Genomic DNA, 18,790 nt, shown 5'->3' with positions numbered 1-18,790 from the left:
TCATTAATCGATGACATTTAGGCTCTGTTTAGCTCCACCTTTAACCTTATCCAGCTCCACCTCATGAACCTAGTGGGTGGAGCTTAACCTAATTTATTTTAGGGTGTGGTGGCAACCCGTTGACCTCCACTTGAGTTTGAAGTTTCTAATAGACCTGTAAATTTGCATAAAAGAAATTAAATTTGTAAACGCATTCTTATGCTATTTTACATTTTTATTTTTTTCCTTGTCATTTTGTTTCGTTGAAAGGCATAACCAGGCACATAACCAGAAGTCTGTGTGCAGGGCATCTGCTTTAATGTAACAGTAGCCAAGTTTCCATCCAAACCTGTGAATTTAACTTATGCACAAAATTGGAATATCGCATAAAACATTTGCGAGAACAAAAAACAGAACAAAATCGTCACTTCCTTGGAAATTGTCGCAAAATATTTAATAAAAATCGAAGTTGCTGCAATCGTGGAAAAAAACATGGCTCTTTTTTTTTTCTATATCATAAATGACTTGCGCGCAGATGCTGTCGCAATAAACGCCATCATGTTCGGATGCTGGTGTTTGGGAACACAATCTTTGAGATGCTTCTGGGAGGAATTAAACCAAATCATTCTCATGACTGACTTTGACTCAGGAGTTTCAGAACCTCCAAAACAACATTTGAGATGCTGTGATGTGATTGGTCCGCTGGTTAGTCCAGTTATCCAATCACGTCCTCTGTTGAGGCAAAGTCGTCTGAGTTTGTTGTTGCACTTTGAGGGATTTATTTAGTAAATGTGTTTCCATTGTAGTTTATGTATGTCTTATCGGATAAAAAATGTATCCACCTCAACTGAGCGCATACATTTTTAATGCGTGTTTTTAGAACTAGTGTTATTCTATATTGCCCATGTAAAAACCAACACAATGAAACGTTAAATTATGCAGATAACTTGAGAAAATTAAACAATTTTACCATTTTGATTATTTTGAGTAATTATTGAACTCAATGCATCTAGATACACACAGAACCAGCGTCTCTTCCATCTTTTGATCTTTCATACCATGTAACAATACTTAATCACCGGCTACAAGTCTACAGAAAACAGGGTCAAAGTTGAATCTGACTTTAAGCTTCACACGTCTGACCTGCTTAAGTCGGATACTTTGAGGAACGTTTATGAATCATGTGACAGTGCTTTGAAAAGACCAACACTCAAATGTTGTGAAGCAACTGAAATAATGTAAACAAGATAATCATAAAGCAGCAGGCCTCATTTTTGACACATAATATTCTTGTATTAGACAGTACCAAGGCAAATGTGCACTCTTGAACGGCAAATAGCAGAACATTGAAAAATGATTTCGTTGTAATCACAAATTTTGCTTGGATACTGATTTTACAAAAAAATGCTTTCATTTCCTTCAGAGGCATTAATTCCCAATGGAATACTGAACAGTTCTGTATTTAATCCTCTAGGCACATTAGAGTAAATCATCAAAGATGAACACATGAACTTTTATTTCACAGATGGTGCAAAGTTGAAATCCGATGCATTAACAATAAATGAGAGGCAAAACTCAAAAGGCATTTAAAAAAAACAGCAAAGTAAAAGAAAAAGCCTAGCTTATGTACACTTCAATACAAATAAAAACAACAAAAAACCTTTTTTCATATTTCGCATCATCGAACCTATAAGAAATAACGGCAGAGTTGTCCAGCAGCGAAAAATCACACAAGGCCCTGATTGGCTTTTAGTGTTTATAAGTCATGTGATGGTTGAAGCGTAGCAGCGTGGGCGGAGCTCAGGAGCTGATTGGAGGGATTAGATCAGCTGACTCTAACGTGTCCTCGTTCGGGCTGTGGTCGGCGTCCGGATGTTTCTCGCTCTCCTGACTGAGCTGCTGCTGACTCTGGATCTTCAGAATGAGCTCCTTGATCTCTTCCCGCTTGGTTTTCATCCTTTGCTGGGGAAACCAATCCAATAGATTCATCGGCAGATCAAAGCTTGGAAGAGGATTCTTTAGAAGACACAAATAAAAAAATCGATTGCATTAGTTAACGAAACGAAAAAGCCTAAACTGAGCAGTCAATTCAATATAGATATGAGGGTCACTAAACAGCTGTAATGTATATTTCTGTTTTGATGATCTTTCATCGCTTTTTTACTGACATAAGGCAGTGTAAGCGGGGAAAAACGTAACCAATAAAGTACCATCATGACACTGTTGTAGGGCTGCAACTAATGATTATTTTGATAACCGATTAATCCAATAGACTATCTCTTTAATTAATCAGATGGAAAAATATTAATAAATATTAATTTAAATGTTTTTAATTGTCCTCCAAATGATGAGCAATTTGAAAACAAATGAAACTGCTCATAAGTCATTCTGAAGACACATAACCAACATATATTTATAAAGCCAACACTTGAGAGTTAACAGTTCAAGACTCAGAATTACTCAGACTGTTATTAATATGGAGATATATAAGCTCAAACCTACACACACATACATATAAATATACACACACAGATAGATAGATAGATAGATAGATAGATAGATAGATAGACAGATAGACAGATAGACAGATAGACAGATAGACAGACAGACAGACAGACAGACAGACAGACAGACAGACAGACAGACATATATATAGATACATACATACACACACACACACACACACACATATATATATATATATATATATATATATATATATATATATATATATATATATTTTTTTTTTTTTTATGTATAAAAATATTAGGTGTATGTGGAATAACAACTTATATTCACAATTAAAGTGAACCTACAAGTCTGCTCATACTTCATTTCAAGTCTGAGGATTATATCTCTAAAACTATGCATTTAATAAAGCATTTTGTGAGACCATGTCATGTGAGTTTTTAGTAAAGGCTGATAAGATGCTAATAAAATCTTTTTTTTTTGCCCAGTAAACACCGATTTTCAGTCTAATATCTAACATACACTGGTGGTGTGAACGGGGCTTTAGAGGTGCTTTTGGTGCTTTTAGCATCAAGCTACATAACACAATTTAAAAAATGAATTAAAACAAGCCTGTAACGTCCACAAACGGAGGGAAAATAGCAGACTAAAAGTACAGATACATCTCTTGAAATGTATTCAAGTAAAAGTACACAAATGTGAAACTACTTAAAGTAAAATTTCTGATAAAAACTACTTGCATTAACATGAGTATTTGTAATTCGTAGCTTTAAACCCCTGGAGCTTGGTTACTCAGTTCAATAAGAGACTCTGAACTACAACTCTTTTTATTATACAAATGTGTCATTAAATATCTACAAATGTATAAAACGGATCTGAGGTAAAAACCATACAGACACCGGTTCATGCTTTCACAGGAATCATCACCCCTAGTGGTGAACCAATGTAATTTCGCCAACAAAGCCTTGTTTACTGTAATCAGAGACTTTGACAGTGATCATGAGGCATGTTTCCAAAGCACCCATTGCTGTGTATGCGTGTGGGCGCAAAATGGAAATAATTTATAGGAAACTTTTCCCTATTTAATATTAAATCCTGGAAACATTGTGATGTCATTTGTCTTAACAGGGCTGTGAGTGAATTAAAGCATATTATACGAGTAAAAAAAATGATGCAATGGCAGAAAAGTTTATGATTTTTTGATAAATCATCAACTTTTTGATAAACATCATTTCATGAGTTTATGATGATGAAAACTAGATGTTTGGGAAGCGGCTCACTCTCACCTCGAAGAAGCTCTCCACGTACTGCAGCACGTAAACCCCACAGTCACTGAAGTTATCCTGCTGGGGCACACGAGGACTCGAGCCCTTCATCACCTCTTTCCCGAAACTCCTCTGGGAGCCCTTCCGCACCTCCCACTCCACCTCTAGATACCTGCACAAACACCAAGACACACACTCACAATACTGACACCAACATGGATGAGAACTCAAGGCCACTCGTGTTATCGGTTAAAGACTCGTGCAGATTCTATAAAAAAAATACTATTCTTTCAATTTTATATGCAAAAACATCTGTGATCATGAAATCACACATCCGTGTGGAATAAAGGTTTTATTTTCAAGTAGTAACTCACTGTCGCAGTGTTTTCACCACAGTCGACCGTGTGGGTCCACGCAGAGAGTCCATGATCAGAATGCAAGGCCTGGGGATTTCAATAACATGACAATGAGTGCTGGAAAATACACACAACCAGAACAAACAACATGTATTGGAATCAGTCGATCCCGAATTATGTTTTAACCTAAGTTGAGAAATTGAACTGGAATTTTAAAAGCAATGAATCTCAATTCAATTCTGCCTGGACCCTGGTTTGTGCTTCTGATATTATAAATGTAGAGACTGAAACTGTCCCGCAGCTTTCTAACTGAAGACAAACAGGTGTAGACAATCAAAGTTGGCACGTTAAAATATGCAATTACATAATATGCTTAACATTGTTCATTTTTCCACACTGTTGACACATTTGATATAACTGATCCACTGTTCTGTGACATTTAAATACCACATTTGATTTGGTTGACTGCAAATAGGGTAATTATTAATAAATAAACAATTAAAATATTGTTAATTGAAAAACAAAGCTTAAATAAATTAAAAGATAAAAAAAAAAATCAAAAAGATTGTAATCTGTAAGATTTAAATGTTTTTTTTTTTGTTTTTGAACATCAGACTTCTGCTTGTGTAACGTTACACACTACCGTTCAAAAGTTTGGGGTCACTTAGAATTTTTTTTTTTTGTGGAAAGAAATTAATACTTTTATCAAGGATGCATTATAAATGACAAATGCTATTCTTTTGAACTTTCTATTCATTAATGAATCCTGGAAAAAGAATTGTACACAACTGTTATCAGCATTGATGATAATCAGAAATGTTTCTTGAGCATCAAATCCTCATATTAGAGTGATTTCTGAAGGATCATGTGACACTGAAGACTGGAGTAATGATGCTGAAAATACAGATTTGATCACAGGAATAAATTACATTTGAAACTATGTTCAAATAAATAGTTATTTTGTAATAATATTTCACAATATTACCGTTTTTACTGTATTTGTGATCAAATAAATGCAGCCTTGGTGAGCAGAAGAGACTTATTTTTTTAATCATTAAAAAATCTTACCAACCCCAAACTGTTGAACGGTAGTGTAAACATTAAATGAAAAACCAGCTATTTTTTAATTTAGCCTTCTTTATTTCTGAGTCAAAAGATTATAGTTTTTATCACATTTAGTCAATCTTGTTCTGCTTTTGTTTAGTTAGAGAAGACTTAAGTAATTTTGTCATGCAGCACAAGAGTTAAATCAATTATTTTGCTCAATTACAATTGCAACGTTTTTTTGTCATTTAAGAAATGTATTTTGACATTTACATTTTTACATATACATTATTGCACTGTTTCCATTTAAACAACAGCAAAGAAAGATGTTTGTATTGTCACACAGAGGTTGCGTAACAGCATTTATGCAGGACCGTGGCCCTCCAGGAAAAGGTTTGGACACCGTCATAGAGGATTGTACAGAAGTCTGTTATATTTTGTCTTTTTTTTGATAAAAATAAAGACAAATTTTGGTTTATTTTTACCTACATTTTTGTCTCGTCTTTTTTCGTCAGCGATATTCCATGTTTATATTTTATCGTTTAATGACGTTGGTATCGTCTGTCATCGCCTCATCTTGTCATTGAAGAAAAGCTCGCCGACCAACTTTTTTTGTCATAGTTTTTATTAACAAAATGAACTACTGGGCAACTAACTGAAATAAGTTGAAGCACTGAAATTACTACCTGCAAATGAAAACTAAAACTGAACTAAAACTTATTCTATTCTAAAAAAATGTAAATTCATAAAACCTAAAAAAAAAATATAATATAATATAATATAATATAATATAATATAATATATTATAATTAAAATGACAAAAGCACATAACAAAAATAACTAGAAATTAAACTAAAATTAAAACCTCTCATTTCTTTTTTCGGCAATGTACTGACAAACTTTCCTAAAAGTTTTTCTTTGACTGTTAGCATTTTTAAGACTTGACATCTTCTAACGTTACACTATGACACACCGTATTTCTTGGCTGCTTATGAATGTTGTTTGATGACTCTACTGTGTTTAAACATAGTTGGCGCTACCTATTGTTTCATGTAAAAGTCTAGACCCTGAATATAAGACAACCCCATTTTTTCAGATTTATTTACAAGAAAAAAAAAACGCTCTTATATTCGGATCAATACAGTAATATTATATTCACAATAAGAAGAATATTTGCGCTCACTGTTTGCAGATGGTGGGTTTGGACGTCCACTCCGCTCGGTCAGAGCTCCCAGTGTCATCGACCAAAGTGCCGTCATCGCTGCACTCATCCTGAAAACACAGATAAGCAACACATATCAACGTGAGAACTCTTGAGTAGAGAAAAATAAACAGCAATGTTGGAGTTTCTGATAGTCAAAACAGCCCAATGTTACCAGCTGTTTGCAGGAATAACCTTTTAAAGTATTTACACTACTGCCAAGAGTTTATGGTCGGTAGGATTTTTTTTTTTTTTTTTTCAAAGATGTCTCTTATGCTCACTATGGCTGCATTTATTTATTTGATCAAAAACACAGTGAAAGCAGCAATATTGTGAAATATTTTATCATAATATATTCCTGTGCTAGTAAAGCTGAATTTTCAGCATCATTACTCCAGTCTTCAGTGTCACATGATTCTTCAGAAATCATTCTAATATGATGATTTGCTGCTCAAGAAACATTTCTGAATATTATCAATGTTGAAAACAGTTGTGCTGCTTCATATTTCTGCGGAAACCATAATAAAAAAAATGTCATGTCTTTCTGATGAATAGAACATTCAAAAGAGCAGCCTTTATTTGAAATAGAAATCTTTTGTAGCATTATAAATGTTGTTACTGTCAATTTTGATCAATTTAATGCATCATTGATGAATAGAAGTATTAATTTCTTCCAAAATAAATAAAACAATCTTATCCAAACTGAAGTGAATTACCGGACATGAGCTTTGGTCATCAGAGTACTGGGAGTCGTCTGTTCCGTAACACTCGATTATTCTGTGTAAACCATCTGCAATAGAAGCCAAACAGACGTCAAGCAGTGTCACTCAACAGCCGCCAGCCTCCGCTGACTGGTGCGGTTCACGTCTGCTCACCTGTGAACTGCTGTCTGTTCACATCAGCTGCAGATCTGTGCGGGACGGCTGTGTGCTGGCTGTGCTCTTCCAGCTCATCTGAACCTCCAGCGTTGGGCGGGCCGGAGGAGACCGCAGTGCTGTGGGCAGGAGCTTGAGGCTGGTACAGTGGGTTTGGCTCAACATGAGCCTTCTCGAGACCCGGAAAACAGATTATGGCCAGATACCAGTGTGCACTAGACGGACATAGAGAGACGGGTCAAAGTCGATTTAAAAACATGATAATATGGGAGTATTATTTTTATCATTGGGATACTGTTATAGTTTTTAGTACTATTTTTTAATTAGATTTGGTGTTTATATTTCAATTTCAGTTAAAAGTGTCATTTTTTATGTTTTTTGTTGAGGTGCCCCATTATGCTTTTTCTAATATTCTCCTTTTATGTAGTGTGTAATGTAGCCATTTATGAATGTAAAAGGTCTGCAAAGTTTCAAAGATCAAAGTGCACAAAGAATAAAGCTATTGTCTCCTAAAGAAAGAATCGAATCTGAACTGTTGAAACGATTCGTCAGTAATTCCAGTCTCACTTCCTGTTACAAATCTACATTACAAATTTGCATAATGCCAGCCCTATGGTCTTCATTGGCCGCAAGTTTAAGATGTTTTCTGACCTTTGATGCATGTAAATCTATCGTAGGAGACTCCAAAAAAAAATTTGGGAACCTTTAAAATAGCATAATAGGTGCACTTTAAAATGTCTATATAGTTTGAAAAATATATATATTTATGTTTTAGCTATTTTAACACATTTAACAAAGGTAAATTAAATGAAAATGGGAAAGTTTGCCTTAGCAACTGACTGAAATGAACAACTGACTGTTAATTTAGTGTAAATACAACAAAAAATTCACGCAAACAAAAATCAATTCATGATATCCATTTGCCTTCCGAACAATTTAAACTTGAAATACTACTTTCATTTAAATCACAATGTATCGTGTACACATGTATCTTTCCTCCAATTAACAACTTCTCAAGTAACTGATGGTTAAATGCAGATAAACACTCACGACTCATTGATGGGCACAAAGATGAAGTCTTTCTGGAAGAGATCCACGTGACGTGTCCATGTTTTCACTCTGTTGTGCTTCCTCTTCTGAATGCTGAAACACAAGAAAGTCCCATCCCAAAATGAATCTCAGCACAGTAAGCGAGCTCAAAGAACAAGTCAATATTTGAGTGAATGACGAAAGCTCACGGTAAGCTGGACGTGTCAGCTGCGTTTCTCCGCTCTCTTTGATTGAGTCTCTTATAGAAGAATGAGCTAAACACATGACTGCGGCCAGCATCTTCCTTCTTTAACTTCTCCAGAAACAGATATCTAGTAGCAGAGAGCACACATGCTGGTCAGAACATGTCAAACTTCATACAAGATCAAGTACACCCCATGATAAGTCTATTTTTGTAAATCGAGGAAATATAATTTAACTTTTCTCCGCCAGCGAAAAAAAAAAAAAAAAAAAAAAAAAAAAGTTGCCAGAGCCTGCATTTTTTTATAATTTTCACAAACGTTTCATGGCCCCCAGAATATTTTAACTGAATAAGTCTCATAAAAAAAAAAAAAGCAACATTGAACAAAAAGCTTAGAAAATCTTGTTTTTGCCGAAAACTGCACCGTATAACAGTAAAAACACGGAAAACCGGAAATTTCTGTCATTGGCGGGGAAAGAGTTAAGGAAAGACATTTCAACCGTACATTTTCGTAATGATTTCAGCAGATTAAAAGACACTGACATTTCAGTTTCTTGTGTGGAAAAAGTTAGTACACCCATTCACCGCCCATTAATCACTACATAAACTGCCAAATATTTGGCAAATGCACTAATTAGTAGAACACCACTTATAAAAACCATTAAAAACTCAAGTTGAAGCTGAAATTTGAAGTACATAGTGGGAGTATTATGCCCACATCAAACAAGCTGCCTGAGAAGCTCTTCAAAAGAGATTTAAAGCCACTTCTAAGGGGTCATTTCATGACACCGCTTTCAATTAAAAACGTCAGTTCATGCATTGTGGGGCTGCTGTCGGAAAATGAAAACGGAGACGTCATGCGCATGCGTATTAGGCTACGTGTTCAGTCTGTAGGTTTTTTTTGACAACTTGTCATTTGTACGTGAAAAAAGCAAAGAAAATGCAAATTTTCTGTTATTTAGTACATCACTGTCATGCGAGCGTAGCCTAAGATTGTAAAAGAAGAAAGGGCACCAAAAAAGGAGAATGTTTCAGACTACTGGCAATCTGTCTAAACCAAATATTCCCCAGAGAAGATCTCCAACCAATGTCTACAGAGTCTTCACAGACGAGTCAAAGATGGAGATGTTTCGCAACAGTTCCAAACCAAACACTCCGTTTGAGAAAACCAACTGTGAATCACAATGGTGTGATTGTTATGGATTGGTTGCCACAATGATCAAGTCCATATTATACCAAAAGTGCTTGAGAAGAACGTAAGCATGTCTAAACAAGTTGAAGCTGAAACCATAAGTGCCCTTTTAACATGATCAAAAATATTCAAGCAGATCCACCAAGAAATGTCAAAGTTCCAATATCATACAATTAAAATACTGCTTAAAACCTCCTCAGTATCACACAAGTGATACTTCTGCAAAGGGATCAATGTTTTTTGCCGAATGAAATATTTCCAAGTTAATTTTTCTTGCTAAACTTTATCACCTTCGCCAATCAATAAAAAAATCAAAATAAACCAAAAGTCCCAAAAATTCAAATGTCCTAATACAACTTTAGTATTAATATGAAATGTCCACATGGGACAAAACCTTTCATGGGGTGTACTTATTTTTTCAAAGCAATGCATTTCGTCTGAACACTCAATACTGATTGAAATAAAGATAATGACTTTAAATAGAAGTCAATGATGACGTCGTTGAGAAACTCTCCATCATTCAGACAGTGCAGGTCCTCATTGGTTACAGAGATTCCTCCTTTAGCAGGTGGTGGGGGGTAAACCAACAACCTACAGAAAAAACAACAGTAACAACTTAAATGCGGATTTTACTGTTTTGTAGATGCATAGAACATTTTATTTGTTTCACATGGCATTTGGGCGGGCCTTAACACTAAAGACTTTATCCCGGTCCGGCCAGTGGTTCAGATTTTTACTTGCCATGACAAAGTTTTCATCACAAAGTAGATGAAAAAAAATAAAAATGATTAAAAAAAGCTACCGTTAATGTTGTTTTTCACCCATGCAATGTTGTATTGCAATGACTAAGGTTTTTATGACACCAACATTTTAGATAAAAGTGAAATTTCGATACCACAGCAAAAACTGCTAGCCAAACTGTTATAAAGTGTTCAAACATTATTAAAGACAAGTAAACAGTCAGTTATAAGAACAAATAAACTAATTACAAGCAATAGCACAAATAAATACAATAAAAACAAAGACACAAATGAAATAAACAGTTGGCTGGGAATCTTTTGGTACTTTACGAAAGATTTGTTCCTTCAAATTCTACAAACTGATTCTTCAGGACACGATTCGATTGAAAATCGATTCTCAATTTTAAGGATTCGATATATGCATAGATTTGACTGTAGTTTATGGTTTTGTGTTACTTCTCTTATTTGACAGCAGCAGACAGTTTAATAGGTCTAGAAAAAAATTCTCACTGAATGAATTGTTAACCTTGAAATTAATTAATTTTTTTCTTCCCATTTTAGTCTACCCAACATTATTATCAAGCTGACTGCAATCATTACACATTTGGCTGGAAGCTTTCTGTAATAAAGCAAGGCAGACCTAAGACAAAAAATAAAAACTACTTGGTACATAAATAAAATTCATTTATAAAAAACTAAATTTTGCAAATATAAAATTGACAATGAATAAACAATGACAAATACAACAGAAAAAAATATACAAATTAAATAAACTAAGTTTTTCAGGTGAAGTAGCCTAGTTTTATTTAACATGTCTTAAGAAAAAATACAGATATTGAATAATCAATTGTAAAAAATAAAATACTGTATACTGTAGTCTTTATTCTATGATAGAAAGTATAAATTGATTCATATTAAAGATACAAAAGTGATCCAGTCAAAAGCAAAAAAAAAAAAAAAAGAATGACATGGATGGCAACAGTTCATGAGGCCGGTGTCCCTTTAAGAACAAATGCACGGATCTAATATACTGTTACACGTCTGATTTGATCCTAACTGTTCACGTAGGACAAAAAAGACTGTTTACATGAATACTCCACACAATCTGCATTTCCACATAATTGTGTGTTAATTTGACCATTCAAGCGCAATAAGCTGTGAGAGAGAATGAATTCGGGAATACATGCATCTGAGAGGCGGCATCTGTGCTCACGCTTCAGCTGTGTGTCCATCAGCACGAGAACCGCATTGAGTCCTTTTTCACGGCTTACTGTGATTAATAACACGTTACGCGACAGTAACTTTAAGTAATAATTAAAGCTACAAAAGTTAAGCAGACTAAGTGATGTCTGGAATAATTCGACCAAGGAGAAAGTCATTTTCACCAGAAAATCTAGTCATGACATTTTTGATTAAACATTAAGTGAATAAAAGACATAAAATGTATGCCAGGATGAATCATTCACAATAAGATTAAAATGCATTTACAAAATAGAAGTAAACATTTGAACTAGGCCAGGGCGATTTTTCTGATTCATTTGAATTTTATGTTTTGCCACGATTTTTTTTTTTTTTTTTAAATCAATAAATTTAGGTTTTGAATAAAAATATTAGCAAATGTTACAATTAGACATGTTGACAATACAGCAATGTCAGTTAAGAGAAAAAAAAAAAAAGGTACTGACTACATGATGGCGCTCTCGTAACACATTGCTAAACAAATGCAAGAATAACAGACTTCTTTTAACTTGAGCGCCGTGTTTTTGGAGCGCTGTTTCGTGCGCGAGACGCTGCAAAAGACGAGATGTGAGCACAAAAGCCAAACATGTTCACATGGAAAAACAGCACAGTGGAATACAAAAACCAGCAAAGGACTACTTCTGATTTCATGTTTGCATGATGGTGACTTTAGTCATTTTGAATTGCCTTGAGTTTTTGGGGTTGACATCTAAAACTGAATGTCTACTTTTTGGCTAAGAAATATTTTGCATTTTTCATATAGGTTAGTTTAAAATAAGTTTGTATGATATTCGCCTTCATATTTCAGACATTTTTTCTGCAGATATTTAACAAGTCATTTGTTTAATGTTTACACCATGTCGATCACTTGGTGAAACGTTCTGAAAAATAACAAAAAGAGAATGTTTTTTTTTTTTTTTTTTTTCAGATCGCCCAGCCCTAATTTGAACCACTGGCCTGACTAAGCTAGCAGTTAAAGTGCTATTACTGAGCCCTGTCAAAGCAAAAAAAAAAAGCAAAAAGGTTATAAACCAAATGTGACGCATGAAACATGCAGATGTAATGGGTCTTACTTGACGATTGGTCCAGTGAAGGTTGGCAGGAGCTCTGCCATCTCCTCCTCCTCCTCGCAGAACTCTAGGAGCCGAGCAGACATGCGTGTTTGGAAACTCGTCGCTGCAGACAGGATGGGGACCGTCGGGGCCGGATTTGCTGTTGCCACGGTAACCGTCACGACCGAAAAGGATGCTGAAGGGGATGAAGGTGAGGGTGTTGCTGATACTACAGTTTTCTCTTCTTTAACCTGAGGTGAGGGACAAATATTGGCACCTTTAACACAACAAACATCAAGTCAGAATTATTATGAAAGATCGTAACATAAATCACCTTTACTTTTTCTTTGGAGGCTTTATTGTACTCAACCAGTCTAACATTGGCCTCATCAAAATTAATCTTCTTCGGGAAATCTGGCAGTTTGTTGTTTCGGCCGATTTCAGCAAGGATATCCTCCAGAATCATTTGTTCTTGCATCGAGGGGCCGTTCTCGAAAATCAACACAATATACTTCTCATCGTCTGAGCATCAGCAAGAACGAGAAAGGGAAATCAAAGAGAAAAATTCAGATTTAGTCCAAATGTAAGCAGTAAAATCACCAACAAAGATGAAACCAAGAAAATGAAGTGATCACTACCAGCTCTGAGCAAATGTACTTTAATTTCCCAGCGATGAAAACAAATAGATACATGACAGAGGTCACGATTTTTATGTGGGACCTTTCTATCAATCGTGGGGAAAAAACTCGGATCAGTGTGTGTCTGTTGGTGCCGCTTGATTTCGCCGACTGAACATGTTGATTCGGCATTTGTCGGGTTGTGGAATTTCTGAGAAGTTAGGGTTGCACGATATATCGTTTTAGCATTGATATCGCGATGTGCCATGTCAAGTTTAACTGAGTTTAGTTGATCCGTACGGGCCAGCTGTCCCCTGGTTCGGAACGCATGTGATGTGCGGATTAACTGCAAAGTTTAACTATCAGAGTGAAACATTTTCAAGTTTTTAAGTGTTTTAAGTTGAGTCAGGAATCAAGCGCAAGAGGACTCGCGTGCGCACACACAGAGCCGCGCAGACAGCACGTGAAAGCCGAATTCAGCTCGCTTTCTCTTTCTTTAGAGCTTAAACTGACACATGCACGCAAAATGAAGTCAAAATGCCCGTCTCGGCGAGTATCCTCGTAAACACAGTCGGTTATGTGTTGTTAACAGAGAAAGAAAACGAATGCGTGTCATTTATATTATGTCCATGCATTCCTTAAAGTGACAGCAGCCTAATGTACCCACAGCTGTTTGTGTCGCCAATGGTGATCAATAAACAACAGAGAAAGAGAAAATGACTTGTAGCTTTAACAAAGACTAATTATATTAATTAATTAATTAATTATATGAGTTATATTTCATTTATACAGTGAAGACTGTTATTTTACATTTGAATATTCAATTTCTGCACCTGTAATTTGTTTATTTTCTATGCAGTCAGATTCACCTTACAAAACCACCCCAATTATTCTAGAATGATTAATTCTTTACAAGCTAATCTCAATATATATCGCAGAAAAACAAAATATCACAATGTACGTTTTTTTCCAGTATTGTGCAGCCCTACTGAGAAGTGACATACTATAGTTTGTCTGTGTTGGTCAGTGAAGTGTGAATTGGCCTTTAGTCTGTTGCTGCATCTACAAGAAAATGCTGCCAAAAATTTCCCCAGAACTAACTTTTTATTTGTGCACTGACTCTTACGTTAACTTTTTTATGCTTGTTTGATATGATTTAGTTCCGATACTCACTGTTGCCGTTGCAGTCGTACCATATTCCTTCATTGTCCTTAGACATCTGCAGCTCAGCCTGTAAACGCTGGCACTCTTTATTGTTAGTCTGCAGAAAGAGAACCGGCAGCTTCCTGACGTTACACCACTCACATCCGGTCAGCTCAGACGACTTCAAATAAACGCTCTCCAGCACGTCCACCTCAGGACCTTCAAAATCACAACACCACAGGGAAGAAATGAGACTGGAACAGACACTGAGTCTTGTTTTACAAATCCTCAAGTCATACTAGTGACCTTTGACAACATAACGTTTCTTTCTACTTTACTTTTTTTCAAAGCTGTATCTTACCTTCTGTCTCCAGCTGAATGTAGTCCACTGTAAACTAAAGGAAGAAAAAAAAACATTTGTCATGACAAATCTCGGAGTGTTTGGCATGGTAATGGGTATGGCTGAACGATTAATCGCAATTTAAATGTAATCGCACTTAAATCGAGATGGCTTATCGCAATTTTAAAATCGCAAAGGCTGCGATTATTTTTTATGTGCAGCTTGCCATTGATGTATGGCTCTGTAAACGCTGCTTCATCTGAAAGCACTGTGAGTTTGAGTCACTTATAACATGCATTTGAAAAAACAACACTCATCAAACATCTTTCCAAACATGAGAAGCATTTATGAACCTCGTCCAACAACAGACAACATTTAATAACATGCATTTACTCCAAACTCACTCACATTCATTCACACAGCAGGATTTTGAGTCGCCAACAGGTCCAGATATCTAGCATGCCAAATATCTCACGGGCGTCGGCCATCTCTCAGATCGTGTCTTTGATAATTCACACTGTGTGATTGTCACTCGCGTGAACGAGCACCGATTTGCCTATGATCTCGGCCATTTTTGTGCCTAAAATCGTTCAGTGTGAACTCGGCATTAGAGAACGATGTGATTGCAAGCAGGTTGAGTTAAGGACCTGTCAACCTGCACCATCTAGAGTTGACAGAATTTTGTATTTCAAGGGATAGTTCACCCAAAAATGAAAATTGACAATTCATTCTTGCTCATATCATTCCAAAGCTGTAAGACTCATTCATCTTCAGAACACAAATTAAGATATTTTTAAAGAAATCTTAAGAGATTCCTGTACCTTCATTGACAGCTATGCAACTACCACTTTAAAGCTTCTAAAAGTTAATTAAGAGATTGTGAAACTAATCCATTTGAATTGAGCAGTTTAGTCCAAATGTTCTGAAGAGACTCAATCGCTGTATACTATGCTTTTATTCACATTCATCAACACATCAGATTTGGTAAGCAGAAGCATGTTTACATGACGTGCAAGAACTAATGAGGTTCATTCTCGAGTTACGCAGCACGTTTGAGCTTCAGCAAGAACTAATGAGGTTTATTCTCGTGTTACGCAGCGCGTTTGAGCTTCTGCACGAACCAATGAGGTTTTTTCTTGTGAATTAAAGCAAGTTCGGTTGAGCTTCTGTTTATGTTTGCTGATGAATGTTTATATGTGAATAAAAGCCTACATTAAATCTGTTCATCATATAAAGTGATTGTGTCTCTTCAGAGAACTTGGACTAAACTCAATTCATATGGATTAATTTTACGATCTCGAACTTTTTTAAGCGTCAAAGTGGTAGTTGCATGGACTGTCAATGGAGGGACAGAAAGCTCTCGAATTCATTAAAAAGAAATTCATTTGTTTTCTGAAGATGAGCGAAAGTCTTACAGGTTTGGAACGACATGAGGGTGAGTAATTAATAACAGAATTTTCATTTTTGGGTGAACTAACCCTTTCCTTAAAAACCACGCACACTCATGTTGTTCAACAAGTCACCTATATTTAAAAAGCGCTTTTTACAAAATTTGTTTCAAAGCAGCTTTACAGAGATAACAGGAAAATAATGCAACAGTTTGTTTCTAGAAGAAAATAGCGTCACAGTCCAGTTTTAAAAAAGTTATTAATTTAGTTAATTTATTTATATATAGCCGCTCTGGAGAAAACCGTGATGTCATCGTCCAGCTCAGTTCTCATATAATGCCGTCAATGCAGGCAGATCAATAATATTGTTGAATATTAAATTAAATGTCCCCAACTAAGCAATTAACAGAACTGAACGTCAAGATCATCATTCAATTTGAGTATTAAAAAAATAAAATCTAATTTCCCAATCCTGCACATGATCTGAAACTGGTGTTTGGTTTAAGTGATCTCACCACGACAGGTTTGGTGACCATCCTGCGTAGTGTGCCAATCCTCACGCTCCTGCACTCCAGAATAATACTGCTCAACATCTGCACCTGCTCCATTTTCCTCTTCTTAGACGGAGATGGATCTTCACACACAGTGTTCCCAAACTGCAAGAGAAATACACCAATAAAAAATCCAAACACAACACGAACAACAAATGAACACACACTCTACATCCTGTAAAGAGTTCTTCAGTTTTACTGATCTGCATGTTTCTTAAAATTACAACTGCTCAATTCTACATTTAAATGGCTGTTTTTTATTAACTTTTTAATAATATTATTAGTTTCTACTCTAATTCAATTAATTCAATATAAACATTTAATTAGGGGCTATCATAAAAGTGAAGATATTTTTTCTAGCTAGCAAGCTATGGACATTGAATAACTTTCTTGAGGTAAATGCAGCATCACATGACAGTTTAAAGGCTGTTTTATTGTGGTCTTTCTGCAGTTGAAGCACTTATTGCTGTAACTAGTAAAGAGGAAGAGATGATCGGTTCACATGCCGCTTCAACTGAGGCGCTACACAGCGATCTGTCACGCCACATTAAAGAGCGTCAAAACAGTTTTTCTTGTTTTGATAAAACTGACATAATTAGAAAAGCTCAGATTTATTTTCATATCAAAAGTATCAAAGCTTATTGTGAATATTGGATGGCAGGTGCTCTACAAATAATGTTTACTGAATTTTTGTTATTGGACCAAAAAAAAGAAAAAAAAAAAAATAGCAAACACATGTAACACTCCTTACTGAATCTCTCATTCGACTCCTCCTGGGCAGAGGGTTTCTGTGGTTTGCCTGTGTGAAAAAGTCAGCACTAAGGTCCTCGTGTTCCCCGGCTGCTTTCACCGCTGCTTCCACCCGGCCACCGGAGGGCGCTGGAGACGAGTGGGCAGAGTCCGCTGGCCTTGGAGACACGCTGTCTAAACGGTTGACCGTCCCGGTGCTGCTGACATTATCACTATCTTCATCCTCATCACTGGACAGCACAACTGCATTTCATCAAAACACACAAACAACACAGATCTGGATTACTGGTGTCATCTCATATGACATCTTTTGGTTAAAGGAGAACTCCGGTCAATTTTAACATTGAGCTCATTTTTTTGTACATTTGGAGTGCTGTCAATACAGAGAACAACGACAAAAAACGGTGTTGCCTACACCGAGTTATTCTATTTTTAAAATTTGCACCCTGTGGACTTCAATAGGGCAAGTAGTAAGCCTGCTTTTTAGCCTCTTAACATCCTTTAAGTGTCATTACAAGTGCACAGACAATGTGAGTGATTCCTTCCGAGTGAACACGGGTGGATCTGACTGCAGTAGATGTTAGAGATATTAATAAAAACGAAGTTAATTCAGCCAGCGCTCATACCTTTGTTTACATCCTGTTTTCGGTGGAAGGCCATAGTAATCGATTGTCGAGTTCACGCGCATAGGTTTAGTTACCAATGATCACGCGCGTGAACTCGACAATCGATTACTATGGCGTTCCACCGAAAACAGGATGTAAACAAAGGTATGAGCGCTGGCTGAATTAACTTCGTTTTTATTAATATCTCTAACATCTACTGCAGTCAGATCCACCCGTGTTCACTCGGAAGGAATCACTCACATTTTCTGTGCACTTGTAATGACACATCAAGGATGTTAAGAGGCTAAAAAGCAGGCTTACTACTTGCCCTATTGAAGTCAACAGGGTGCAAATTTTAAAAATAGAATAACTCGGTGTAGGCAACACCAATTTTTGTCGTTGTTCTCTGTATTGACAGCACTCCAAATGTACAAAAAAATGAGCTCAATGTTAAAATTGACCGGAGTTCTCCTTTAAGCCTGATCAAAAATGCTTTTTAACTCACGATTAAACAGTTATTGAACACTAAAAATATAGTATTATATTTATTCTGGAATGTTTATTATTATCAGTAACATTATCGTACGTTGCTTTGTTGCAAGTTGTATGTTCCTCTTATCTTGTTATGCACTTGGGTTTGTGGAAGGTTATAAAAAAGAAAAATAATAAATAGTTAGTAAGTCAGTCATAAGATAGCTGAAGAGACAAAGAAAGAAATACTGCGATATGTATTTCTTATACATTTAGGTATTA

General features: G+C 35.9%; 1 protein-coding gene across 4 annotated transcripts in view; it reads right to left on the bottom strand.

The window, feature by feature from the left end:
- Nucleotides 1-224: 224 nt before the first annotated feature.
- The window catches only part of senp6a (SUMO specific peptidase 6a), a 31,992-nt gene continuing 13,426 nt past the window's right edge, over nt 225-18,790 (bottom strand). For 2 of the 4 annotated variants that reach the window (XM_081379066.1, XM_081379068.1), the window contains 15 exons: nt 17,434-17,675; nt 16,647-16,787; nt 14,765-14,798; nt 14,434-14,622; nt 12,978-13,165; nt 12,665-12,894; nt 10,087-10,203; nt 8,428-8,550; nt 8,240-8,332; nt 7,190-7,404; nt 7,031-7,104; nt 6,297-6,385; nt 4,088-4,156; nt 3,735-3,885; nt 225-1,995 (listed from right to left, as the gene is read on the bottom strand). In XM_081379066.1, the coding sequence (XP_081235192.1) occupies nt 1,780-1,995; nt 3,735-3,885; nt 4,088-4,156; nt 6,297-6,385; nt 7,031-7,104; nt 7,190-7,404; nt 8,240-8,332; nt 8,428-8,550; nt 10,087-10,203; nt 12,665-12,894; nt 12,978-13,165; nt 14,434-14,622; nt 14,765-14,798; nt 16,647-16,787; nt 17,434-17,675 (2,171 nt within the window). In that variant the 3' untranslated portion in view covers nt 225-1,779. The remainder of the gene's footprint in view (nt 1,996-3,734; nt 3,886-4,087; nt 4,157-6,296; nt 6,386-7,030; nt 7,105-7,189; nt 7,405-8,239; nt 8,333-8,427; nt 8,551-10,086; nt 10,204-12,664; nt 12,895-12,977; nt 13,166-14,433; nt 14,623-14,764; nt 14,799-16,646; nt 16,788-17,433; nt 17,676-18,790) is intronic. The other 2 variants (XM_081379067.1, XM_081379069.1) reach the window with 1 other exon arrangement.

This window comes from Scardinius erythrophthalmus (genome assembly GCF_964197995.2).
Source record: "Scardinius erythrophthalmus genome assembly, chromosome: 11".
Taxonomy (NCBI): domain Eukaryota; kingdom Metazoa; phylum Chordata; class Actinopteri; order Cypriniformes; family Leuciscidae; genus Scardinius; species Scardinius erythrophthalmus.
The sequence above is the reverse complement of the archived record's forward strand: the minus strand, read 5'-3'. Positions and strand labels throughout refer to the sequence as shown.